At 44.7% G+C, this 27,512-nt stretch overlaps 1 protein-coding gene and 1 long non-coding RNA gene across 4 annotated transcripts in view; one reads left to right on the forward strand and one right to left on the reverse strand.

Moving 5' to 3' along the window:
* LOC144364835 (uncharacterized) overlaps positions 1-27,512 on the reverse strand; it is a 35,453-nt gene that overhangs the window by 4,048 nt on the left and 3,893 nt on the right. Inside the window, exons 2-3 of the long non-coding RNA XR_013422914.1 lie at positions 6,930-7,092; positions 116-1,803 (exon numbers count right to left, since the gene is read on the reverse strand). This is a non-coding gene — a long non-coding RNA (uncharacterized LOC144364835). The remainder of the gene's footprint in view (positions 1-115; positions 1,804-6,929; positions 7,093-27,512) is intronic.
* On the forward strand, positions 508-27,396 carry Pou6f1 (POU class 6 homeobox 1). 3 transcript variants are annotated; one of them, XM_078014679.1, is made up of 11 exons: positions 508-646; positions 11,452-11,546; positions 12,939-13,119; positions 17,083-17,204; positions 17,999-18,224; positions 18,727-18,980; positions 19,631-19,759; positions 20,378-20,581; positions 23,955-24,096; positions 24,774-24,942; positions 25,869-27,396. In XM_078014679.1, the coding sequence occupies exons 2-11, from the start codon at positions 11,499-11,501 to the stop codon at positions 26,212-26,214; spliced, it is 1,821 nt and encodes a 606-aa protein (XP_077870805.1). In that variant the 5' UTR covers positions 508-646; positions 11,452-11,498; the 3' UTR covers positions 26,215-27,396. The 3 variants fall into 3 exon arrangements, with proteins under 3 accessions (XP_077870805.1, XP_077870806.1, XP_077870807.1); XM_078014680.1 differs by having other exon boundaries at positions 18,730-18,980; XM_078014681.1 differs by lacking the exon at positions 508-646 and having other exon boundaries at positions 11,443-11,546; positions 17,088-17,204.

Raw genomic sequence — 27,512 nt, forward strand, 5'->3', positions numbered from 1 at the left:
CTACTCTCATGTTCCAAAATGAAACGACCTCAAGCTGCACTTGGAGGCGGCTGACTAACTAGTCCTACCGACCCCCTATTCTTGTCCCAGGAGAGAACCTCTGGGATCTCCTGACCTGGTCGGGGCGGAGGATTCGCTCCCCATCACGGTGCCTCGATCCCGGGTCCCCAGATCCCCTCCCTTCTCTGACCGCCGCCCCCGGCGGTTGGCGCGGGCGGTGCAGCATGCGGCAAAGCTCTTTGCATAAATTATGCTCATGACGCAGCAGCTAAAAAAATCCAAGTAGCAGAAGGAGGGAAAAAAAAGGGGGGGAGGGAAAAGGGGGGGCCGTTACAAAGGGGGAAAGAAGAAAAATATATACCTGACCGCCCCCCCTTCCCCTTCCCGCTTCCCGGCCGTCCCCCTCCTCCCAGCGCAGCCCACAGAGCCCCCTTCGGCTCTGCCCAGCCCGGGCTTGGGGGCCCGGGGGCGGCGGCGGGTCCCGACCGGCTCCCGGGCCGAGCTGAGCCCAGCCAAGCCGCACTGGCTTCTTTGTCTGCGGGCGGCGGCCGCCCCGGCCCTGGCCCGGGTCCCCTGGCCCGGGCTGTGAGATGAATCTCTAATCGGTGGCCGCCGGGCACCCGGGGCGAAGGCGGCTCCGGCTCCGGTAAGTAGCGGGGTCCGGGGCGGGGAGGGGTTTGCACGGAGGGGGAGGGGGCCGGGCAGGGGAGGTTTCGGGTTTGGTTAATATGCAATGCCCGTAATTAGCATAATTTATATATTTATGATAAAGAGAGAAAAAGCCGCGGGGCCGGGGCGGCGGGATGGCGGGCCAGGGCTGCGGGGAGCTCCGCGAGTGGGACGACGCGCGGCTGCCCACCTGGGGCCGCAGACCCCGGGCCGCGCCCTCGGCCGCCGGCGGGCAGACTCGGACCCTGCGGGGAGGGGCGGCCGCCAGGTGGACCCGGTGGGAAACCTGGCCCTGGCCGCTCCGGGTTTCTGTCCCCGAAGCCCTGGTCGGGAATGAACCACCGATTCCGCCCCACAGGAGAACCCGGGTGCCTGGGTTCCTGGTTAGTAGGGCCAGCTGAGGCGGCCAGGGCGACCTGTCACAATTCACCCGCACGAACCTACGAGAGAACTTATGGGACTCGGGGCTAGAGACCTGGGTGTTGCTAGAAGGTGGGGATGTGGTAGGAGGGTCACCATCGAGCACAGCATAAGCACTTCATAAATATTTAATCACAATATTATTATTAATAATAGTCATAATAATGGGCCCAATATGTGCTCCCTAGGCATTCGCATCTGACAAGGCCAAGGGAGCTCTACGTGCTTTCTAACCGCCACTTTAAACATTGAGATTACACTCTTGACTGTGATTGTAAACCTAAAACATTCACAGAATAACCTGGAAAGGGGGAAATAAAAAGGGGTCAAGAAGCTTTCCTGGGCCAAAGACAACCGGCTCTTTGCAGAGATTTTATCCTCATCTGCTCCTCCCAATACCTTGTTCCCAAAGTAGAAGGCTGGTCTTCAGTTGCTCACACACATTTATCCCTCCTCCACTTATCTCGGTAATTTAAAGCAGCCAATATTGACTGGCCTAGGCCTTCTGAGGAAAAATTCCACCTATTCCATTTTGATTGAAGTCCTGGTGCTGAAGATGATGCTTCTGTGACCTGGAACTTCTTTGCATATCTGCTGTAGAACTTCGCTCATTCTTCCATTGGTTCAACAAAATATTCACCAAGGGCGGTACTAAGGTCAATTTAGATAAAGCTGCTTCTGCGTAGTTTTTCCTTCTGGGATGACCAGTAGATCCTAAACATTAAAACAAGATAATACTGGAGAAAGAGACAGAGGGTTGGGGGAAGCTATTCTCTTTTCTTCCTGGGGGTACTGCCTGGCAATTAAGAAAATAGGATTGGGGATGTACTTTAGTGTTAAAGCATATAGCATGTGCAAATCCCTGAGTTCAATCCCCAGTACAACCAAAACCCAAACAAAACAAATTATCTATCTATCTATCTATATCTATATCTGTCCCCCCATGTGTGTGTGCATATATGTATGTATATATCATATATATGTGTGTATGTGTGTGTGTGTGTAAGAAAGTGAGCCAGAAAAATATTGCTTTTCCAAGGATGCTCTGTTTTAAGAAAAAATCTGGGATAAGATAATAAGATTTAATCACAATAAAATTATAATTGCGGGCGAGGGGGGGCTTGTAGCTCAGTGGTAAAGTGCTTGCCTAGCACATATGAGATATTGGGTTCAATCCTTAGCACCATGTAAAAATAAATAAAGTTAAATGTCCATCTACAACTAAAAAAAATTATTAAAAAATTATAATAGGGCTGGGGATGTGGCTCAAGCAGTAGCGCACTTGATCCTCAGCACCGCATACAAATAAAATAAAGATGTTGTGTCCACCAAAAACTAAATATATATATATATATATATATATATATATATATATATAAATTCTCTCTCTCTCTTTAAAAAAATTATAATAGTTGTAATAGATGTGGCTTAGTGATGAAGCATATGCTTAGCATTGCAAGGATCTGAGTTTAACCATCACCCCCAGTACCATAAATAAAAATAATTAACTAATTATAATTGTAATCTTTTTCATTTTTTATGATACTTTACAATTTAAAACATTTTTTTTTCAGTACTGGGGTCTGAACCCAGGACCTTGATCATTCTAAGTAAGCACTCTACCACTGAGCTACATCACCAGCTTTTTTTATTCTTTGAAACAGAGTATTGATAAGTTGTTGAAGCTGGCCTTGAACCTGTGATCCTCCTGCCTCAGTCTCATGAGTGGCTGGAATTATAGGTATATAGTCACTGTGCCTGGCTTAAAACATTTTTATAGTCTTGTGGGTGGGCAAGTGACAGGAGGGTCACCATTGAGCAGAGCATGAACACCTCATAAACATTAATGATATTATTATTTTGGGGGCCAGAATAGTCCCCATAAGAATTCCTCCTATTTCCTGATAGGAAGCTTTTTGTGTTTTTGGAAGGATAGAGATCTGAAGTAGGTGGACTTGGCCTGAAAGTTTGAATCTGCTATTCCCTTGATCAAGTCACCTGGCCTCTCTCTCTACTTCCATTTCCCTACAGATAAAAGTGAGGGTCATGTTATGTGCACCATGCTAAGTATTTTACTTATATGATTCTATATTATTGTGTAAGGCTATTTAGTTGCCATTTTAAAGATAAGTAAATTAAGATTCTGAGAGGTTAAATAAGTTGCTCAAAAATCACACAACTGACTGCCAGGTGCAGTGGGGCACCCCTGTAATCCCAGCAACCAGGGTGACTGAGGCAGAAGGATCCCAAGTTTAAGGCCAGTCTCAGCAACTTAATGAGACTCTGTCTCAAATTAAAAAATAAAAAAAAGGTTGTATAAATAAAAAGTTGTAAAAAAATAAAAGGGTTGTAGCTCAGTGGTAGAATTTCCTTGGGTTTAACCCACAGTGCAAAAAGCAAACAAAAAAACCACACAACTCTTTTATGGCAAGGCTAATATTCGAACCTAGGTTTGCTTGGAAGCCCATTCCCTTATCTCTCTTTCTTTATTTTTTAAAATTATTTTTTAGTTATAGGTGGACATGATATCTTTATTTTTTTTTTATGTGGTGCTGAGGATCAAACCCAGTGCCTCACACACACCAGACGAGCACTTTACCTCTGAACCACAATCCCAGCCCCTCTCTTTATTTATTTTTGTTTTTTTATATATATTTTTTAGTTGTAGTTGGACATAATACCTTTATTTTATTTATTTATTTTTATGTGGTGTTGAGGATCGAACCCAGTGCCTCAACACATGCTAGGCGAGTACTTTACGGCTGAGCCACAACCCCAGCCCCTCTTTCTTTATTTTTAAAAAATATTTTTAGTTGTAGATGGACACAATATTTTTATTTTATTCATTTATTTTTCTGTAGTGCTGAGAATCAAACCCAGTGCCTCACATGTGGTAGGCAAGCACTCTATGACCCCAGTCCCCCCTTATCTTTCTTTGATCTTTAGCCTTCTCATCTGTAAAATGGAAGTAGTATTAGTATGTTAGTCAGCTTTCTGTCACTGTGATAAAATACCTGAGATAAATCAAGTTAAAGGAGGAAAGGTTTATTTGGCTCATGATTTCAGATGTTTCAGTCCATGGTCAGCTGGCTTCACTGCTTTTAGGCCTGTGGCAAGGCAGATGATCACGGTGGGGAAGATGTGGTGGAACAAAGCTGCTCACCTCTTGGCAGCTAGTAAAGAGAAGGTAGGAGAGGGAAGAGGCCAGGGACAAAATATGCCCATTAAGGAAAGACCCTCAGTGACCTAATTCCTTCAACTTGGCCCTGCCTCCTAAAGTTTCCACACTAGTACCCAGTGGTCTGTTAAGCAATGACTCCATCAATGGGTTAACTTATGGGTGAGATGAGAGCCCTTGTCGCCAACCACCTTCCAAAGACTGGTCCTCTGGACATTCCTAGGGACCAAGCCTTCAACATATGAGCTTTGGGGGGACATTTCAGATTCAGACCATAGCCACTAGTTAATGCATTGTTCTTGGTGTTTTGTACAATAATTCCAAAGTAAGCCTTCTTATTAGGATCTTTTCAGTGAGAAAACAGAGAGGTAATCTATCTACCCCCAGACAGTCACACAGTTGGTCAAGCTATGGTATTCTCTATGTAACCATTAAGCTCTGTGGCCTCATGGGGCTGGTGTCAAATTATAATAATAATAGGTAACACTTATTGTACTTTTTTTTTTTTTTTTAGTGCCAGGGATTAAACCCAGGAATGCTTAACTACTGAGCTACATCCCCATCCTTTTTTTTTTTTTTAAGATGGACACAACACAATGCCTTTATTTTTTATTTGCTGAGGATCGAACCCGGGTCCTGCCTGTGCTAGGCCAGCCACAATCTCAGCCCCCCATCCCTTTTTAAAACTTTCTTTTAAATATTGAGACAGAGTCTTGCTAAGTTGCTGAGGCTAGCTTTGAACTTGAGATCCTCCTGCCTCAGCCTTCTGAGCTGCTAGGATTACAGGTGTACACCACCATGCCTGGCTTTATTGGACTTTTACACAATTTATTACAAATATGGTAACTGAGGCATAGAACATGGGCCCTTGCCCAAGTTCTCACAATTAAGAAATAGTGAAAGAGAGGCAAACCAAAGTTCTTAACTATTACACTAAGTTGAAAAACATAATTGAGATAATGTATGCAAATTAATTATACTATCTTCCACTTTCTGATCACTTAGTATATGTCAGGCATTCATATACAATGTGTTGATTATTTGTTCTTTACAATAGCCCTAGGAAATAGGTGCTATTATTATTTCTATTTTGTAAATGGAGAAACTGAGGCACAGAAATTAAATCATTTGTCCAAAGTTCTCTACCTCGTAAACATCAAAACTGAGATGTCTCTGGACCATGCTCTTAATGCTATGTATTAAAGGCCTGGGTTTCATAAATTATCATGACTTTTGTTCCTCAGGAATGAGAGGAATGGGGGAATGAGGATGTAGCTCAGTGACAGAGTGTCCCAAAGTTCAATCCCCAGTACTGCAAAAATAATAAGCAAGTAAGTTCCCAGACTATGTGAGAACACCCAGAGAAGCAGTGAAGAGTGAATCGCCTGTACCATTCTCTGCAGCCCCAGCTACCTCTCTGTCCCAATCTCCTGCCCTCTTCTGGCAACCAGTCTGAGTGTCAGCTCTGCAAGAAGTAAGCAGGTGTGAATTTAAATATAAAAGTGGTTTAGCACTAATGTCAAAAAACAACCTAACCAGAGAGCATTATAATGTTAAAATTCTGAAAGATGAATTTACAACAAATGTGACTTTCTTTCAATTGAATACAGATAAAACTAAATTCAGCTTACCCAGGCTTTCTTTGGACTCTGCTAACTTCACACAGAGTATTCTCTACCCTAAAAAATGAGTATATAATGGAAAGATATTTAACACATTGCAAACTTTGACCATACTGAGTGTTAAGGGGCTGATTTAAAAAACAGAAATGGGTCCGATTTAAAAGGCTGAATCTAGCTGAGCCCAGTGACCCCTGTAATACCAGCTACCGGGGAGGCCCATGCAGGAGGTTTGCAAACTCAAGGTCAGCCTGGGCAACCTCATAAGACCCTATCTCTCTCTCTCTCTCTCTCTCTCTCTCTCTCTCTTTTTTTTTGGTGTGTGTATGTGTTTCTGGGGATTGAACCTAGAACCTTGTGCATGGGAGCCAAGCACTCTATCAACTGAGCTATATCCCCAGCCCTACTGTCTCAATTTAAAAAAAATGAAATGAACAATGAAAAGGGCTGGGAAGTAGTTCCCTGGGTCAGTCCCTAGTACCACACACACAAAGTCTGGGGCTGGGGTTGTGGCTTAGTGGTAGAGTGCTTGCCTAGCATGCATGAGGCACTGGGTTCGATCTTCAGCACCACATAAATGTAAAATAAAGATATTGTGCCCACTTAAAATTAAAAAATAAATATAAAAAAATATAAATCCCACCCAAGTTTCACTTTCCTACAAAGGACAAGATTTTTCTTATATCAAGATTCATGTCTGAAATACATACCTTTGTGAGAACAAGGATCACACAAAACTGCATTGTATGTCCCTCCTGTGGATCCTCCACTGACTTCTCTTCATCCACCAGAATACTTAGAAATGCTGTATTATACTTACCTTTTTATTTCCTTGTCTTCCCTATTAGACTGTAGACTTCTTGACAAAGGTGGGAAATGTATTTTTTCCTCCCACTATACCCAACACATAGTAGCCATGGAAATATGTGTTGACTAGGACAAGACATTTCAGGATTTCTTCTACTAGAATCTCAGACTGTTCTAGGAAGTTCTGACTTGTTTGGGATTTCTCAATGCTCCTGCTAGGTGTCTTGGAATATTACCTGAAGTCCAGAACAGTTCCAAAGGAGAATGACAAGTAGAACCAGCTCTTCCTCTCCATTGAAACTCCTAGATGGCCTTGGACCTTTTTGGGTTCTTAGGTTGTGGACAAATGCCTCAGCACCCACAGTTCATTCTGTTCTGAGATTGCTTGGATTTTAGACTCTAGCACAGAAAAGCAAAGGATACATGAATTACATAGGTGTCGTTTTAATTTTTTTAGTTATACATGGATACAATATCTTTATTGTTATGTTGTGCTGAGTATCGAACCCAGTGCCTCACATGTGCGAGGCAAGTGCTCTGCCACTGAGCCACAACCCCAGCCCCTACATAGGTATCTTGATTCACGTGTTTTTCAAACTTGAGTCATTGTAGAGAGAAGGCAAAGGAGAAGGTTCTGGATGGGCTCAGATTCCCTCCCCAGCTTTAACCAGATCAGTTCTGCTTTGATCTGTTTATATATTAGGGTTCCATTGCTGGGGTGAGGAAAGGAGCTCCTTCTCTTAAACATGACAGCTGATTCTTTTTCCTCCCTGTCTATCAGGCTGTAGACAATGAATGGCATCTGGGGCTCAAAGGGGATTCTCCAAATGTGCTATTTTCACATCACTGGGGAAATGGTCTGAAAGCAAACTAGACAACCGCCTAATCAGTTAAACCAAGTCACAGCCTGAAGCTTGAGAAAATGTGGAAAGTGATGAGGGGTTAGAGCAGGTCCAGAGTAAAGTGCACAAATAAGCAAGCAAGGGAATCCATGGCACATAGCTCAGAGTTAAAATGCTGAGTGCCTACTCATTAGAGAGACATTTATATCACATATGTGACTCTCATAGGAGACTAAGATAGAAGGGAGGCCTAAAGTCTGGAACAAGGGGAGTCTTTTGCCTCTGCTGTATGCAGATTTCTGTTGGACTGAAGTCTGATTGGTGGGTTAGGATGAGCCTAGGTATGGCCAGCGGCTGACTCAGGCCTACTGTCCTGAACACAAAGGACTAGACACCGAGGACCCAGGTTCTCAAAACTCATAGAATCTCAAAGGTGAATTACCAAGCCTTAGTTTTTCTTATATCAGATTAAATGATGTGAGCATTCAGTAGGGAGTTTGATATGAGACTAAAGTTCTTGGATGAAATCTAAGATAGAGAGATTTTGATTTGGTAGTTGTCAAATGGATTGAGATTACCTAGAGAGGGACCGAAGGGTTGATTGACTGTACCCTTCAGCTCAGCCCTCATAACACAGTCACAAAGTGAATACCAGCCTATGCTTAACCACTCCTTATGAATGGCCTCGGCCACTATAAGATTCTGAGCAAGCTTTTACTTCTCTGAGCAGATGTCTCAAAGACTGGCTACTGCTGCCTTCCTCATGATGGCCTTCTTTGGAAATGGAAATTTCTTCTTCCTTTGGAATGTATATTGTCAAGCTATAATAGACCTAAATTCACCTTTTCTTTCAATTTTATCTCTGCCTTTTAATTGAATTTGCAAATGACTTACTGATTACTTCTACATGAACAACTTTCATTGGCTCATCTCAGTTTTCATTCAGCAGTGGTAGTAAATTGCCAAGTCCCTAGAAAATTTCATGGAAGACTCCCATGAACAAAATATGGTGGGAGGACATCACCCAGGAATGAGGCTAATATCCCAGGAAGGTAGGCAGATGCTCACTAGTTCTTCCAGAAAATTCTTCTGTCTCTCCTGCATTCCCTGTCCTGCCTGGAAAGGGAAAGCTTTTTTCTTTTTTGAAATGGACAGCTATCTTGAATTGCTTATCTTTCCCTTGACTCCCACTCTAACAATGTTGAGGAAGGAAGAGGAGGGATGAAACCTCAAGGTTCGCCTTGCCTGGTTGACCAGGAGGCATTTTGTCAAGGGGGAAAGATGCTAAAACCCCAGCAATAGATGCATATTCAAAAGAATTGAAAACAGACATTTAAACAAATTATGCACAAATATTTATAGACACACTGTGCACAATAACCAAAAGATAGAAATAACCCAAATATCCATCAAATCTAGTGAATGGATAAACAAAATGTAGGCTGGGTGGTGCATACCTGGGATCCCAGCAACTCGGGAGGTTGAGGAAGGAAGATCACAAGTTCAAGGCTAGCCTCAGCAACTTAGTGAGGTGAGGCGCTAAAGCAACTTAGCAAGACCTTGTCTCAAAATAAAAACTAAAAAGGACTAGGTATGTAGTTCAGTGATAAAGTGCCCCTGGGTTAAATCCCCAATATCTCAAAAAAAAAAAAAAAGTAGTAGATCTGGGGCTGGGGATATGGCTCAGTGTGTAGAGTCTTTGCTTAGGCTTTGGTTCAATCCCCAGCATCACACACACACACACACAAAAAAAAAAAAAAAAAAAAAAAAAGCAGTAGATCCATCTAACAGAATATTATTCAGCCATGAAAAGAAATGAAGTCCTAATATATGGATAAACCTTGAAAACATATGCTAAGTAAAATGTCATATATTGTATTATTCTATTTATATGAAATATCCAAAATAGACAAATTCATATATAGAGAGAAAGCAGATTGTTACCTCCTGGGAGGTGGTAGTCGGGGGGGGGAGTGTTAACTGGCAGAATTTCCTTTTGGTTGATGAAAATGTTCTAGAATTGGTAAGTTCTAGTTGGTAACAGTTGCAAAACATTATGAATGTACTAAATTCCACTAAATCATGCACTTAAAGATAATTAAAAAGGGGACTAGGAATGTTGCTCAGTGGTAAAGTGCTTGCCTAGCTATGCCCAAGGCTCTGAGTTGGAGTCTCAGCAGTGAAAAATTAAATTAAATAATTAAATTGTTAAAATGGTGAATTTTATGTTACGTGACTTTGTCTTAGTCTGTTTGGGCTGCTATGACAAAATATCATAAATCAGATAATTTAGATACAACAGAAGTTTATTCCTTACAACCCTGGAGGCTGGGAAGTCTAAGATTAAGGTGTCAGTGTCTGATGAGGACATGCGTCCTCCCAGTTCCTTCTTGCTCTGTTTTCATGTAATCATATATGCTCTGTGATCTCTTTTAAAAGGCTCTAAATCTATTCATGAAACCTCATCACCTACCAAAGACCCCACCTCTTAATATCATGACTTTGGGAAGTAGAATTTCAACATGAATTTGGAGGGGACAGAAACATCCAGACCATAGCAGAATTTTACCCCAAATTTCAAACAGGGTAAGAGATGCGGGTATGGCTCAGGCAGAACACTTGCCTAATATGCACAAGCCCTGGCCTCTATTCTTAGCACTGTAAAACAAAACAAAACAAACAAAAACAGAAGAAAAGAAAAGAAAAAATGGGGGTGATATGAGAAAGAGAAAAAGGAAGGGAAAAGTGAAGAATTCAGAATACCTTCCTGAGTTGAGTTTCCTCACTGTAATGTGGTGATACTAATGTCACCACTTCCACTCCTCACCCAAAGTGGGCATGAGTAATAATACATCAGTTAGTACAGTGAGTATTACATAAAGTACATAGCCCACAGTAGCCTACAGTAGGCTTTCAACTCAATTTTAATGCCTTCATGTCTATATAAACGTCTAAACATAAATCTATTGACCTCTTTTATTTACTTTTTATTTTCTTTCTTTTTTTTTTGCATCACTAGAAATTGAAACTAAGGGCACTCTACCACATTGTTACATCACCACTCTTTTTATCTTTTTATTTTACTTTGAGACAGGGTCTCACTAAGTTGCCCAGTTTGGCCTTGAATTTACCATTCTCCTGCCCCAGCCTCTGGAGTAGCTGGGTGTACAGGTGTGAACCACTGTACCTGGTTATTTCTTTTATTTCTTTCAACTCTGTGGTTTGTGGCTCCAGCCAGACATGGGTTTGCCCACTCCTTATTGGATTTGGCAGGCTGTTCCACCATCTGAGATGTTCTATCTCCTATGTGCCGGCAGGCCACTGTGGTCCTTAGGCTACTGCCACAAACTCACCTGAGAGCAAAATCTGGGATTCACCCTCTGAATCAGACTCTGAGAGTTGTTGGAGGGAAAGGTTCTGGGATATGCATTTTTAGTAAATGCTCCAGGTGATGATATTAAAGGTGCATATAAAAGTTTGAGACCACTTTGCTAATTTATGTCTTTACCATCTTTTCCAGGAAGTTCACCCAGATTTCTCCTCTGAGTAATTCTCTGATAACCAGAGTGCTCCTCATCTTTGTCTAAGGGTCTGATTAACTGTCATATTTGTTTTGGGTTCTTCTGGGTGTGCTGTCTCCCACTGGATCAGGGAACTCCTAGGGAGAAATGCCTGGTCCTCCCTTTTCTCTTGTCATTCTAAGCACAGATGTTCCTGGTTCCTCCTGAGTGTAGGTTCTCCTGGGATTCTGTAGGAAGTGAGACTCTTAGAATCCTGCTTCCTTACTTCTCCAGATACTTGGGAGAACCTAACTTTTCTGTCTTCCTATCATTCTATTTCTGACTTTTCTAGATGGTCTGGAAATTATATTGCTGTATCATATCAGCCTTTGCTTTTCCAATCCCATCTTACCCAGGATGCACTAGGTGTGGGCCAGCCCCCACCCCACCCTGACAACTGACCATGGATCCTGGAGCCGGGTCCGAGTCCTCTCTGACTGTCAATGAGCAGGTATCTTCTGGGATAAGAAGGGAAGGGGTGGTAAGGGCAATGGACAAAAGGGTGTGGGTAGGGGAGGAAGGCTCCATAGCACCCCTCTTTGTTTCCTACCAAAGTTCATGGTTATTTCGTCACGGGGAGTTGCCAACTAGGACTTGTCAGATTCTGAGTTGGGGGATTTAGCTGTGACTTTTAAAATTGGAATTAAAATGCACAAATACATATAATGTAAACAAGGAAAGGTTTGGACACCAAGTAATTTACTTTTAATTTTTTCTAATTTAAAAAAAATTTCTGCAATGACTGTTTAGTTCTTGTGTCATTTTTTAAAATGAGAAAAAAAAAATGAATGTCTTTTAAAATGTAAGTGCAGTAGAAGCCCCTCATAGATCGAGTTTGAGTCAGTAAAAGGGAATGCTTTGGGGGATTTATTTCACTTTTATTTTCCTGTTGGAAAGTTTCTGGCTGGATTCAGTTTTCAGGCTTCAGAAGCATGTTTGGCAGTGGTTTGTGGCCCAGGCCAAGTGTACGGGAGGACTGACACAAAGCACTTTAATGTACAGATTTTGTCTCTGATTCTTGAAGGGCCCAAGTGGCAGTACTTCAGTGCTTGAAACAGGGCATTTGAGCAGAAGACCACCAAGTGTTCTAAGGTGACTCAGGGTCTGCCTGCATCATACACATGGAGGATCACCCTTGTACTCTGAGCATGCCCACTGCTGGATAGCATGATAGAAACCACAGGCTGTTAGGATACCCAGCTCCACTGGAGCCATAGCTGGGCTGGGTGAGGAAGATCAGAACATCTTTAGGATTCCTCATCCTTCTTTCAGAAAGTTAACTTGCAGGGGAATCCTGGTCATTTACTCCAGAGTTTTGGAAATAAAGGCATTGTGAGCTTAAAAGCTACTCAGCATAGGGAGCATTTATTTTCCATCCCTTTACCTTTGGGGAACTTCCAGACAGATTCAAGAGAATCAAAGATGGATTTGTTTCCTGGTCCAACTTAAGTCATGTGTACTGTATTAGGATCCCTCATAGCCACACTACCATGTCCTGGCAGCCAAGAGGACATCCTTGTAAGTTTGTGGGACAGGCCATTTCCTATTCCCTGAACTGAGCCCAAGAGGGAGAGCAAATAGAACTATCTCTCAAGTGGAAAAGTTCTGGGACTTTTCCCAACTGTGTCAGACCCTTCTCCCTGACACTAGGACCTGTCTTCTTCTAGCAGCTCTTTCCATGGAATAGGAGAGTAGTAGCCTGCCCCAGAATCTGGTGTTCTCACAGAGCACACTGTTTGCTGCTTGGGAGGTCTACATCTGAAGTACCCTCTCTCTCCTCCAGCCATACCAGGGGCTATGCTGACTCCTCCTCTTAGCGGTATTCCTTGTTGTCTGCCTACAGGTCATCGTGATGTCAAGCCACGAGACCATCCGAGTGCTAGAAGTTGGAGTGGATGCCCAGATCCCTGCTGAAGATGAGGGCAAAGGACTGGAGAGTGTGGCTGCTGACAGCTCTCAGAGTGGAGGCCCTGCCGAAGCCAGCAACCCAGGACCAGACAACCCAGACCCCTCTGCAGAGGCTGGTATGAGACCATTGCTCCAATCTGGTATCACTACCTCTGAGTCCATTGTGATTCTCTGGGGAGCCAGCATGTGTCCCAGGGGCCCAGGTGGCATTAGGATTTTGTCTTCCCATCCGCTGGGCAGCCTGTGACCATAGTCCACTTTTAGTCAGCATGTAGGGCTACTCTGCATTCCTTTTTCCTGGAGCTTTAGTTCCTCTTACAGCCACTTCTAGGCCTAAACTGGGAATGATGGGAGGTGATTGGCATGTTTCAGCTTAGTTTGAATCAACCTCAGAGAGCTCCTAGGTCCAAACCAAATAGTCAGACCCAATGCAAAGAGAACTGGGCCTTCAGTATCCTTCTGGCCTTTCTAACCCTGTCCTTTTTGTGGTAGAACTGAGATGTCCCAGGAACTGAGAATGGGAGGGCATCCTACTTTCCTCAAAGAAAGGAGACTAGGTAGAACTCCTGAAAAATCCCTGTTCCTTCCTCTCTGCAGTTTTATAGGTGCTGCCCCTCTGCAAAGCCAACCTTACAGAGTAAGCTGCATTCACCTGCAAGACAGCTGTGAGAGAAACAGGGCTGCCCTGGGTGGCCCTGGTGCTGCTTTCCAGCCTTGAGGGACCTTTTATTGACTTTCCTCCTCAACACCTTGCAGAGTGGTCTTCTTTTGCAGGAAGCCTTAGGCCTCCTTTACCAGTTCCCTCAGAACACCTTGATTCATTTCCTCTGGCCTTCTACTGTTCTTCACCCCTTCCCTAGACTGGAGATTCGGACAGGGGGAGGGGATAAGGGGAGGAGCCAAAAAAGAGCAAATTAGAACTAACAAACTTCAGAGAAACAACAGCTTCTTAACAAGAAAATGGCATAACTTCACCATCCTTGATCTACTTGCAAATCAGATTGCAGGTTCTTGGGACCCTAGTGACCTCAGTATCTTAATTCTCCTTTTGAATATAGGAATGACAAGGGATTCCACCTATTTTTTTTTAAGGTGCAATTCCCTGGAGAATGGGCAGGACAGACAAGGACTCTTATCCCACTTGTTCCTCTCAGCAGAGCCACTGTGGAGATGGGGCTCCTTTTCAGAAAACCCTGAGGAGGTTTCTTGTCTTCCATAACTCATTTTCTGGCGCCTAATTCTGCTTCATTTCCAAAACTGCTCTGAGAAATGGATTCTAAATCAATTATTTACACTTCAGCATGAGTGCTTATGTAGTGTGCATCTTCTTCCAGAGGTCTGTATATTTAAGACTTTCACCAAAGTCTTCCTCTCAGTGAAAGGATTTTAGTCATTGTCAGGGCGCGCGCACGTGTGTGTGTGTGTACACATATAATACCTTTATTTTATTTATTTATTTTTATGTGGTGCTGAGGATTAAACCAGTGCCTCACACATGCTAGGCAAATGCTCTACCACTGAGCCACAACCCTGGTCCCATTGTCAGGGTAGTTAGATGGTACTACCTAATAAGCTGCCAGCTTAGATTGATGGGACCTTTCTTGGTATGCAATACTAAGAAGGGGTCTCTCATATTAAAACAAAACAAAGTAATAGAGGATCTTTTCAGGATTAAAAATAATCTAGTAATTTGTGTCTCTCTTATGTCCAGTCCTTGCCACACACATATTTTTGTATGTGCGGCCACCGAGAGTAGACATGGAGTATAACACTCTGCACCATATTATTTCATATGCCCATTTCTATTAGTGACATAGATTCATACACCTACTTCAGGTGAAATTGTTTGTCGTTTTGTTTTCATTAACAGTTCTGCCTTGAACATCTTTGCTATTGTTTCTTTAATTATTTTTCCCCTTCCCAGCTACTGAGAATTCATTTCTCAGAGCAGGTTTGAAAAGGAACAGAATTAGGTATCAGGAAGGATGGCAACAATTTAGCAAGACGCTGTCTCAAATTTTTAAAAAATAATAATAATAATTTTTTAATTAAAAAATGTCTTCTTTGGAGGCTGGGGTTGTGGCTCAGTGGTACAGTGCTCACCTAGCATGCACAAGGCACTGGGTTCGATCTTCAGCACCACGTAAGTGTGAAATAAAGATATTGTGTCTATCTAAAACTAAAAAAAAATAAATAAATATTTTAAAAATGTCTTCTTTGTGGTATAGTCCACTAAAAATCCTGTCAAAGAGAAATTAAATATTGACATAGAAGGAAGTCATCATATGGAAAAATTTTTAAATTTGCTATCAATGAAAAGAAAAGTAGTTGACTTTGAAGTATCACAGATGCTGGTGGCACATGCCTGTAATCACAGCAACTCAGGAGGCTGAGGCAGTAGAATGGCAAGTCCAAGGTCAGCTTCAATGACTTAGAAAGACCCTGTCTCAAATAAAAAATAAGGAGCTGTGGCTGTGGCTCAGTGATAGAGAGCTTGCCTAGCATTGTGAGGTGCTGGGTTCAATCCTTAGCACCACGTACAATACATAAATAAATAAATAATGGTCCACTGACAGCTAAAAAAAAATTTTAAATAAATAAAAAATATAAAAAGGCTGGGGAGCTAGGTGCAGTGGCACACACCTGTAATCCCAGCCTCCTGGGAGGCTGAGGCAGAAGGATTACAAGTTCAAAGCCAGCCTCAGCAATTTAGTGAGTCTCTAAGCAGCTTAGCAAGACCCTATCTCAAAATAAAATATAAAAAGGGCTGGGGATATGGCTCAAAGCACAATGACTTTTCTCCTCAACACCTTGCAGAGGGGTCTTCTACTGGGGTTTACTCCCCAGTACTGCCATGGTGGGTGTGCAGGGCAGACAGGGAAGGTAGCACATGACTATTAAGCAAAAAAAAAAAAAAAAAAAAAAAAAAGTGCTAAAACCTAACTTAGGTGGTGCTGTGGAGAAGCAGGTACATTTTTGGTGATTCTGAGAGTTAGTTTAGTCTTTCTGTAAAGCAGTATGGAAGGAAGTAGAAAAATCCTAAATATATATAAACCCTTGGACACCAGGGTCCAAGGAAATAGGACCTAATAAAATGAATGTTTCATTTCTTTAGATAAAAAGAAAAGCTCACATATAAGGTAGGTTTTATAAGTTATGTGGCAAACATAAATCATAAAAGTTTACCTTTTTATGTTTCATTACATTTTTTCCAACAAAAAATATTTTTTTAATTTGAGATATGATCTTACTGTGTGATCCTCCTGCCTCAGCCTCCTGCTTTGCTGGAATTACAGGCATGCACCACTGCTCCTGACCCTTCCAGGTTGTTGACCACATTACAGAAAACAATTTAAGGACACATCAGAGTTTCAGTGGCAAAGGGAATTTATTGCAAAGTGAAAATACATACTCAAGGACTAAGTGCAGGCGTGCCCAAAGTTTGAGAGACTCACAGATATATGGGTTGTGGTTTATATTGTTCAGGAAAATTAATCCTCCTCAGCAGAGTCTGAAAATGGAAGAGATTCTCTGAATTGGGAGGACCTTTTAGGGAAAATTACTCAGTTTTAATTAGGCAGCTAAAGGGTATGTGAGTATATATAGTAATCAACCTTAATGAGCAAAAGGTAAAGGTAAGATCAGGAATCATTCTGGTGAGTTTGTGCAAGAAACCAGTTACAGCTGGCTCTGGAGTGCGGCCTACCTCATGGTTAAGGCAAAATGTTTTCTCTAATCAGATGCTAGCAGGATGCCTGTGGTTAAGCAGGAGCAGCCCACAGGTTGCTTGCAGAGGTGCCTGCCAGCACCTAATTTCCCTGTGCCTAACTCAGGAAGAGAGTGGCTATCTTCCAGATCTGGCACAGAACTACCAGCCTCCTACTCTCACTATAAGTAGCGTTGGGGAAGCTGCCTTGTGGGCCAGGGAAGGCCAACAAATAGTTTTCAGTTATGCAGAAATACAAAATGGGGCTGAGAGTTGCCACTTCAGGTGGCAGACAAGATATTCTACCCCAGTGACTCCCTCCACTCACATCAGGCTCACTCCATGTCCTTCTTTCTCTCAATGCCATATGAAGTGAAGTCACTTCCCGGGATCCCTCCGAACCCTGCCCCCGCTATTGCCACCTTCAGCCAAGCCCCAAGCCAGCCTCAGGCATCGCAGACCCTGACACCACTGGCTGTACAAGCTGCCCCCCAGGTAAGGGCCACCCCAGGGAGCTGGACTGAGGGCAGTGGGTAGGAATGAGGTGTGGGGTGGCCAGGGACTGGGAACTGCATGAGGCAGGACAGAGAAAGGGTATGGGTTGAGGGAGGGAATCTCTTACTGGGACCCCTGGCCTCTCCCTTCCCCAAATCAGGCCCATTGGAAAAGATCTGCATTTGCTGGGCAGTTTCTTTGGGTCCAGAAAGAACTATAGAAATTCCATTAACTCTTTCATGCTGCAGAGTTTCTGCTTATCTTAATAATGAAATAAGTGAATAGCTTTGTCAGCTCCTTTAGCAGATGCTTGGAAGAGTTAATAGAGTGTTCAGAGTCCTCATTTAGAGACAGGGAGCAGCCCCAGCCAGTGAGAAGCTGCCTGTAGGATCCTGCAGGAAAGCACAGCCCTGGTGACCTTTGTTCCATGCACTAATCTCTGAGGCATCCAGTCAGAGGGCATCCTCCACCAGAGCCTGGGGGAAATTTGGGGGAGGCTTAAGAGACAGCAGACTGCAGAGAAGGTCTGTGCAGCCCTACCTGTCCAGTGGGCAGGGCTGGGCCCTGCCTTGATTTGGGCCACTTCTCTGCAGGCAAGATAGTATGGCTCAGGCACCCGCTCAGGTCCAGCCTCCAGCTAGGGCATGGCTCTTCCCTGCCTCCTGTGGCCTCTCCCCACTGCCCTTAAAATGTTTTGTTTGTGCTCAACTGGGTCTAAGAGACCCAGTGTTTGCGCTATCAATGTTGATTTTTTATTTTTTCTTTTCTTTTTGAAATCTTGTTTGCTTTTGCAGGTCTTGACTCAGGAAAACTTAGCCACAGTTCTGACAGGAGTTATGGTTCCAGCAGGGGCAGTTACTCAACCTCTTCTTATCCCCATCAGTATTGCAGGTCAAGTGGCTGGGCAGCAGGGGCTGGCCGTGTGGACAATTCCTACAGCAACTGTGGCTGCCCTCCCAGGACTGACTGCTGCTTCTCCCACGGGGGCACTATTCAAGCCACCTTTAGCTGGTCTGCAAGGTAACGGCAACTCTCCCCAGGACTGCACCAGGCCCCCCACCACCCTACACTACCACTCCTGCACACGTGCTTGCCATGTCGGACTCAGAACCCACGGCCCACTCAGGGCAACAGCCCTGGAGTCTGCATCAGTGTCCCAGGCTCCCAGCCACAGAGCCGCTGCACCATCTTGGAACTCTAGGCCAGGACATCATGTCAGCCCAGCAGGCCTTTCTTCCTTCAACCAACTGCCTGAGACTGCCCCTCCCCCCATGCCAGCTTCCTGAGAAGGACTGCAAGAAGATTCAACATCTGGTTCTTGAACCTACACATCTCCTGGCCCAAGGGAGGGGGGATGAGAGATGCTGGCGTGTGCCAGCCCTTCAAGGATCAAAGCAGCTGCGTGCCCCCTATGCCCATTGCCCCAACCCCATGTTATTCTTGTGCCAGATCCCTTGGGATTGGAGCCACTCTGGGCCATGGCTAGGCGTTTGAGCACCTCTGTCTCTGCCTTGCTCCATAGCAGCTGCCGTGCTGAACACCGCTCTCCCGGCACCCGTACAAGCTACCCCACCAGTCCAGGCCTCTTCACCGGCCCAGCCCCGGCCACCAGCCCAGCCCCAGACACTGTTCCAGACCCAGCCGCTGCTGCAGACCACGCCTGCCATCCTACCACAGCCCACTGCTGCCACCGCTGCTGCCCCCACCCCCAAGCCAGTGGACACCACCCCACAGATCACCGTGCAGCCTGCAGGCTTCGCGTTTAGTCCAGGAATCGTAAGCTGCTGCCCTCACCCAAGGCTGACCAGGGATGGATCAAATCTTGGGCCAAGGGTAGAACTGACCCTTCCCGCAGTGGAGGACCTGCCCCTTGAATACAGCCCTTTTCCAACACATCAGCCGAGATGAGCTCCCTCTGAGGTCTTCTTGCAGCTGTCAGCCTGTCCAGCTCAGGCAAAAGCATACAGCCTCTGCCAAGAGGGCTGAGCAAATTCTCCAGAACCTGAACCACTGGACCAGCCTTGGAGGGTGGGATGATGTCTAGGGATTGCGAATCTGTGAGCTGCCATGAAGTGCAGTTAGAGGCTCACAACTCTGTGCTGGTGTCTATTCGGTGTGGCTCCCGACTTGGCAGTGGAGCTGTCAGATGTGACTAGGAACACATCAGCCCCTCCAGTCAGGCCCTTCTACCCTCCCAGGCCTGGCCCAAAAGATTAATCAGTTACTGTCCTGACTGTGGTCTCTGCCCTACCCTACTGCCCCCTGAAGCCCCTACATAGTGCTGGATACTATTCAGCTGTGGACATGGGCCTGCAGTCCTGGCCATGTTCACAAATGCCCATCCCCATGCCCCCAGCCCTTTTCCCTCTACCAGAGTCTCTTTCTCACCCCTTGGCCTCTGAGCAGGACTCTTCCTCCACCCACAGATCAGTGCTGCTTCCCTCGGGGGACAGACCCAGATCCTGGGCTCCCTCACTACAACTCCGGTCATTACCAACGCGATTCCCAGCATGCCAGGGATCAGCAGTCAGATCCTCACCAATGCTCAGGGACAGGCAAGTGGTCAAAGCCAAGTCTGGGGGCTGGGGTCTATGGAGAAGCTGGCCAGGAGTGGGCCAGGAATTGGGCTAACAGTCATAGAAACTCAAATAAGGTGTCAAATTGCTGTTCATAGCTCCCTATGGTGGCTCTCTGATGATGCTGAGGCCAGGCAGGGGTAGTACTAACCTGTCCTACAGGTGCTCATTCTAGTTGGGGGGTTTCATTTAAAGAGCACCTACTTTGTGGCTATGCTTTGGGCTAGGTGCTTTCTTATACATTTTCTCATTTTGGGTACAAATCTATTAGGTAGAGATTTTTATTCCCATTTGGTGGGAAAGAAGACTGAAGTTGAGATAAACTAAGCCACACAACTGAAATGTTGCAGAGCCAGGATTGGCATCCAGGTCCCTGATCATAAACAGACCTATTGCTGTCATGCTGCAGCTCTGGATAGAATAAAGAAAGGAGCCCCTCTAGTGTGAATCCTTTACTTTGATGATGAGGAAATGGAGGCCAGAGGGGTTAAGTGATTTGTCCAAATTAGCATCTTCATCTACCAGTGTGGGGATCTGGGTTGGGGAGGAGCTGGGCACTGCCCTCATGCCTGGGGTCCCTGCCTTATTTCCTCCCAGGTTATTGGAACACTTCCATGGGTGGTGAACTCAGCTAGTGTGGCAGCCCCAGCACCAGCCCAAAGCCTGCAAGTCCAGGCCGTGACCCCCCAACTGTTGTTGAATGCTCAGGGCCAGGTGATTGCGACCCTGGCCAGCAGCCCCCTGCCTCCGCCTGTGACTGTCCGGAAACCAAGCACGCCTGAGTCCCCTGCTAAGAGTGAGGTACTAGGGTTGTGGGTATGGGTGGGGTGACAGGCAATACTGTCTCCATGGGCTGCTTATCTCCAGGTTGTGACTACTGAAAAAGAGCACCCACCGAAAGTGAAGGGAGAGCCCTGAGTAGAAGGACTACATGAGTTCACCCCAACCCTACCCAGGACATAGCATCCTTTGGTCCCCTACCCAATCATACCAGAACATGTGTCTGTGCCCTCAGAAGTCAATATCATTCTAAGAAGGCAGGTGGAGGGTGGGTCTGAAATGTGTGGGGTGGTCAAACTGCTGGAAAAGATCCAGGAGGTTCGTTCTGTACCCCCTCCTCCTTCACCTCTCCACTCTGCTCCTTGATTTTGATTATTCATTTCATTGTTCATTTCAGAAGCATTTTTTGAGTGTCTAATATATCCTAAGTACTGAAGATACAAAGATGACTGAGATGCCCTTGCTGGCCTTAGGTAGCTCAGCATTAAAAATAACTACAAATCAATATCATAAACCCAGTACAGTGGCACACACCCATAATCCCATCAGTTCAGGAGGCTGAGGCAGGAGGATCTCAAGTTTGAGGCCAGTCTTTGTAACTTAGTGAGACCCTGTTTCAAAATATAAAGGGCTGGGGATGTAGCCCAGTATAGTTAGTGCCCAGTACCAAAAATGAAGAAAAAAACATTTTTTAAAGTCAGCATTATAGAACAATACATTAGATATATTATATCCTCAAACAAGGATATATCCAATGTAATGGGATTATGTGGATAATTTCGTATCTATACAGATTTATTAATTATTAGGTTGTTAAGTCATCATATATTGCTTATTAATTTCTTCTTTTTGTTATTATTGTAGTAGATGGACACAATATTTTATTTTGTTTATTTTTATGTGGTGCTAAGGATCGAACCCAGTGCCTCACATGTGCTAGGCAAGCTCTCTACCCCTGCCTACACTCCCAGCCCCTAATTTATTCTTTTTTCAAATAAATTTTTTTCATTGTCAATGGACATTTATTTGTTTATTTTTAAGTGGTGCTGAGAATAGAACCCAGTGCCTCACACATACTAAGCAAGTGCTCTACAACTGAGCTACAACCCCAGTCCTTTAATTTATTCTTTTTCAAAAAACATTTTTAGTTTATTTTATCTATTTATTTATTGAACCCAGTGCCTCACATGTGCTCTACCACTGTGCCTCAGCTCCTGTGTCCTAATTTATTTTTAAAATATTTTTTTTCCATTCAAAATACTGTCACATTGGAAGAAAATGAAATGAAATGAAGGGAGGAAAAAGTCAACATGATAAAGACTATGACAGAGGCATGAATAAAGCCATTTGAGACACCAGAGAAGGGAGTTCTGACAGGAGAGGGAGTCAGGCAAGTTAACCTAGAGAAGGAGCTTTGAACTAATATGAAAGGATGAGTTGGCTGTGAGGGTGTTCTGTATCTGGGGAACTACAGGGAGTATCCTGTGCTAGAGCAGCAATTCTCAAACTCATGCATCAGAATTACCTGAAGGGCTTGTGGGAATGAAGAGTTTCTTTTTCAGTATGTCTAAAGTGGGGCCTAATAATATGTTTTCTAAATTCCTAGGTGACATTGAGGTCAGGGGTTCTCAAATGTGGTAGGCTGCTTCTAAACTTTGTAAATAACCGCTTAGCCTCATCTGTAAAATAAGGGTTGTAAGAGGACCTACCTCAGAGGGTTATGAATGTCATGCTGCAGCAACAAACACTGATGCATTTTAAAAAATTTTCTGTTATCCAGATAAATCTAAGAACTAGACTATTGTGAGACTTGAATCCTTGTCACCTGTTAGGAGGCAATTTAAGCAGTTCCAGCAAGAGACAAAGAGCTTTGAACAAAGGTAGAGATTTTAGCGATGAAGAAGAAATAGACTTGAGGGCTGGGGCTGTGGCTCAGCGGTAGAGTGCTTGCCTAGCATGTTCGAGGCCCTGGGTTCGATCCTTAGCACCACATAAAGATAAATAAATAAAGGCATTGTGTCTAACTACAACTAAAAAATAAATATTTTTTTAAAAAAGAAATATACTTGAAAGCTGCCAGGAGGTAGAACCCAGGGAACAGGACCATTCTGGAGAAACATGCATTTCCCAGAAAGCTTTATTAAAAAAAAAAAAACAACTTAAAACACTAATTTCATATATTTATAGTTTCTTCTCATTACAAATATGACATGATTTTTATTGAAATTTCAGTATGTATCATGTAAAAAGTAAAAATCCCATGAGCTGGCAGGGTAGCTAAGTGGTAGAATATGTGCCTAGCACACCTGAAGCCTTGGGTTTCATCTCAGCACTGCACACACACACACAACACACACACACACACACACACACACACACACACACACACATACACCATAAAAATTCCTTCTAATTCTACCACCAGAAATTACTTCTGTTGTTAGCTTGCTTCATATGACTCAAGATTTTTTTCCTGGAAATTCATAGGTACATTTTAAAAAATTATTTTTTTTGGTTATAGATAGACAGTACATTTATTTATTTCTATGTGGTGCTGAGGATCAAACCCAGTGCCTCACACATGCCATTCAAGCACTCTACCACTGAGCCACAACCCCAGCCCCTCATAGGTATTTTTTTAAAGGTATTTCTCCATAAAACCTTTTTTTTTTTCTTTTTGCGGTATTGGGAATTAAACCCAGGGGTGTTCTATTGCTGAGCTACATTCCAGCCCTTTTTATTTTTTTTTTATTTTGAGACAGGGTCTTGCTAAATTGCAGAGGCTGGCTTTGAACTTGCAATCCTCCTGCTTCAGCCTCCTACATTGCTAAGATTATAATAAGTGTGAGCCACTGCACCCAGCTAAAAACTATATTTCACCTTAGGTTTTTTCATTTAGCCTCTATGACTCAGTGCAGTTAAGAGATGTACTTTATTATTTTAATATATGCATAATCTCTCATTGTTGTGAGATCAAGGAGTTATCTATCTGTTCCCTACTCATGGATATTTGAGGCCTGGGCAACTCTAGAATGAGAAGAACTTACTCCTGATTAGAATCTAGCATAAGCTTTTCCCTTGAGGGCAGAGATGTGAGATCAGTTATCCCAAAGGTAGAAACTTGTTGGGGCTTTCACCAAGAGTACTGAGACATTCTGAGCCTCTCATCTGCATAGGTGGCTTCAACTTCACTGGGCATGTTGCTCTACTTATTTCAGAGGTCACTATTGTGGAATGGGTATCAGTAATCAGCAGCTTTAATCTTGTTTTGTGAGAGGATACAGGTGGGAGGATACTGGTAAGTGAGAATTTCATACTCTCCTGCACTGGTCCATCCAGGGATTCTGACCCCCTGAGTTATGCAAGGAAAAACAGGGGCTTATCTCTCTTCCAGGTGCAGCCCATCCAGCCCACACCAGCTGTGCCCCAGCCTGCTGTGGTCATTGCCAGCCCAGCCCCAGCAGTCAAGCCATCTGCCTCTGCTCCCATCCCAATCACCTGCTCAGAGACCCCCACGGTCAGCCAGTTGGTATCCAGTAAGTGGCTCCTGGAAGAGAGAAGGTGGGGGGCATTTATTTGGGCATTTTAACTTGCTCACATACTGCTTTTATTATATATTTCCTGGAGACATATGCTATGGCATGGTCCTGGAGTCCCAGCTCCTCAGGAAATTGAGGCAGGCAGATCGCTTAAGTGTGGGCAATCAAAGCCAGCCTGGGCAGTCCCATCTGAAATCAATCAAATTCCTGGATTCCAAAAGTCACAAAGGGCAGAAGCCCAATTTGAGGAGCTAGCTTTCTTATTCTTGTTGCTGTTGAGCTAGATAGATTCTGGACAGGATGGTAGAGACTGCCCAGTTGGTTGGCTGACTGCTTCTCTGAGAGGCCAAGCCATTGGCTGTCTGCTGTGGGCTCTCATCCAGCACTGAGGAACGTGGACAGCCAACAAGTGTGCTTGGGGCAGGACGAGGGACTGTGGGGTGGGGGAAAGGTCAGTAGTTAGAGCGATAAGAACTTGAAAATAAGCCTTATCCCTGAGAGGGTGGTCCAGCCCCTTTCCCACAAGTCTGCTTGCCTTGGGAAGGGGTATTGAAGGTAGGTGCACAAGCCTAGTGTCCCCATTCCTCACCATGCACTCGTCCAGACCAATGGACCAGTTAATCAGTGATGATTCCCATCTTACACACTCATCTCTGATCTTTCCTTTGGCCTAGAGCCACATACTCCAAATCTGGATGAGGATGGGATCAACTTAGAAGAGATCCGGGAGTTTGCCAAGAACTTTAAGATCCGTCGGCTCTCCCTGGGCCTTACACAGACCCAGGTGGGCCAGGCTCTGACTGCAACAGAAGGTCCAGCCTATAGCCAGTCAGCCATCTGCCGGTAAGTAAGGCTGCCCTGGACAAGGTCAGGGTCTGCTCAGTGCCTACCAGGCATCTAGCCCCTTACCATATCCCCCTTGCTCCTGACTTCTACCAGATAAGATGTATTTATCTGGATATGAATACCTGGAGTAGCCAAAGACTGACTAAACTCTCTGAAATTTATTCTCTGATCCTGAGCATTTATGTGGTCTTTTGGGGGCAATCTAAGACCCAAATCCATTCAGGAATCCTAGCAGAAAAGGAGTTATAAACTTAGTCACACAAGTAGGAACTTCAGTTCCCTTGTGGCCCTCAACCAGGCCACACCCTGTCATGCTGTCATCTCCCCCTCCTATAAGGCCTGACTATAAAGTACGAGAGCTGATTTTTCTGTGAGTACCTTATAAACTGGTTTTGATGTTAATATCAGAGGAAGGGTAGCAGAGAGTTTCAAAGAAGAAACTCATTGGGCTCAGTGGATAACCCAATGATTTCATCTGCCTGCCAACTCTGTAGCTAAGACTAGAATGACTATTAGAGTGACAACCGTGCCGTGTTGGCTCAGCCAGAAAAGTAGCCTGTCATGTTAGCCATGTTCCTATGAGAGTGCAGGTGGAGGAGGACAGCACTCATGTCCTCTGGAGGCTGCTCAAGATGACTTCTCAAAGGACTTCACTCATTTGGGTGTGAAAGTTTTGGAATGGTTGTTTAGGGCAGTATTGTCATCATCCTATTGACCTGAGGCTGTAGAAATAATCTCACTGTTAAGACCTGGGATTCTGGAGAGTCTGAGGAGTCTGGTCTTGGACAAGCCAAAGGGGTCATGGTGGAGGCAGTGAGAGGACACTGGGAAGGGCCTTACCAGCTCCACGAGGAGCAGCCCCTTGAAGGTAGTGCACTGAGACCAACACACTCTGTTTCTTCCTGGGCATGTGTTGTCTGCAGGTTTGAGAAGCTGGACATCACGCCCAAGAGTGCCCAGAAGCTGAAACCAGTGCTGGAGAAGTGGCTAAATGAGGCTGAACTCCGGAACCAGGAAGGCCAGCAGAACCTGATGGAGTTTGTGGGAGGTGAGCCCTCCAAGAAACGCAAACGCCGCACCTCCTTCACCCCCCAGGCCATAGAGGCCCTCAACGCCTACTTTGAGAAGAACCCGTTACCCACAGGTCAGGAGATCACCGAGATTGCTAAAGAGCTCAACTATGACCGGGAGGTAGTGCGAGTCTGGTTTTGCAATCGGCGCCAGACACTCAAGAACACCAGCAAGCTGAATGTCTTTCAGATCCCCTAGGGCTTGGCCCCCAGCCCTGTGTTCTAGCACTTTGTACTCTTCCCTTGACACCTGACTGTCTCCACTGCCATGACAGAACCTGTCATTTTGCCACATCATGAGACTCCACTGTGTGCATGTGTCGATGCCTCCCTCCTCTTTCCCACATATCTCATATCCTAGGGAGGCCAGAGGGGACCCATGAGAGAGCCCCAGGTTCTGGGCTCAGCATGACAAAGGAAAAGATTTGTGGTGGTGCTTAGGGAAGCACTTTGCTAACATGGTTTCTGAAGGGCAAATTCTGGCTGGGAACCAGAAACTCCTGAGGATCATTAGCTCTTGCTTTTGATAACATTCTCTCTCCACTTTCCTTTCTCCTTTACATCTCCTTTATTGTGGAACCACAGCCTGACATTACCTTCCCTCACTTCACCTACAGACAAACTAAACCCCTGAAAGGACTTAAGATATAAAATTCAGAAAAGTTGCCAGGTGCAGTGGTGCACCTGTAATCCCAGCAGTTTTAGGAGGATCGAGAGTTCAAGGCCAGTCTCAGCAACAGCAAGGCGCTAAACAATTCAGTGAGACCCTGTGTCTAATTAAAACACAAAATCGGGCTGAGGATGTGGTTCAGGGGTTGAGTGCCCCTGAGTTCAACCCCAGTACCCCACCCCACCCCCCAAAAATCCAGAAGTTTCTGTGCTGCTCCAAAGGTCAGACCCAATGTCTGCCTTGACCTCAAGGTCAGAAGGTTCCTGAAGTCCTGTGCCAGAACATATGAACTCCTCTCCCTGGTTCTTTCGGGTTTGGGAGAAGGGTTTGCATTAAATCAGAAACTTTTCTGTTACAATCTGTGTTGAAAGAGCAACAGTAAACTTTACCTGTCCTGGAGTTGCCCTGGGCCAGCTGTGGGTCTGGAATTTAGTAAATAAGTCCATTCTCCTGGGTTTTAATCTAATTTCTGTCCTCAGCCATCCCCTCCCCCCAAAAAAATGTGGGTTAAGAGAATTTGCAGCTGGGCCTGCAGCGCAGGCCTGTAATCCCAGCTACTCAGGAGGTTGAGGCAGGAGGATAATGAGTTTGAGACTAGCCTAGGCAGCATAATGAGATCCTGTCTCGAAGGAAAAAAGAGAGAGCAAGGACTTGCACCCTGGTAAATCCCACTGCCCTGCAAGCAGGCAGCTCTGGAAAAAAATGAGGAAAGGAATGCTGATTTTTCTCTCTCCCTCTTTTGCCCCCATAGCCCCCCACCCAATCCAGTATTGGAACCTTCTCAAAGGAGCAAATTAAACAATAAACCAGACAGGAAGGCCCTGAGG

The sequence above is a fragment of the Ictidomys tridecemlineatus genome, chromosome 6 (genome assembly GCF_052094955.1).
Source record: "Ictidomys tridecemlineatus isolate mIctTri1 chromosome 6, mIctTri1.hap1, whole genome shotgun sequence".
Classification (NCBI taxonomy): domain Eukaryota; kingdom Metazoa; phylum Chordata; class Mammalia; order Rodentia; family Sciuridae; genus Ictidomys; species Ictidomys tridecemlineatus.

Coding starts and splice junctions, on each gene's coding strand:
- Pou6f1 (XM_078014679.1), top strand. CDS start 11,499: ATGGATCCTGGAGCCGGGTCCGAGTCCTCTCTGACTGTCAATGAGCAG. Junction 13,120..17,082: donor AGACCCCTCTGCAGAGGCTG/GTATGAGACCAT, acceptor TGCCATATGAAG/TGAAGTCACTTCCCGGGATC. Junction 24,943..25,868: donor AGCCAGTCAGCCATCTGCCG/GTAAGTAAGGCT, acceptor TGTTGTCTGCAG/GTTTGAGAAGCTGGACATCA.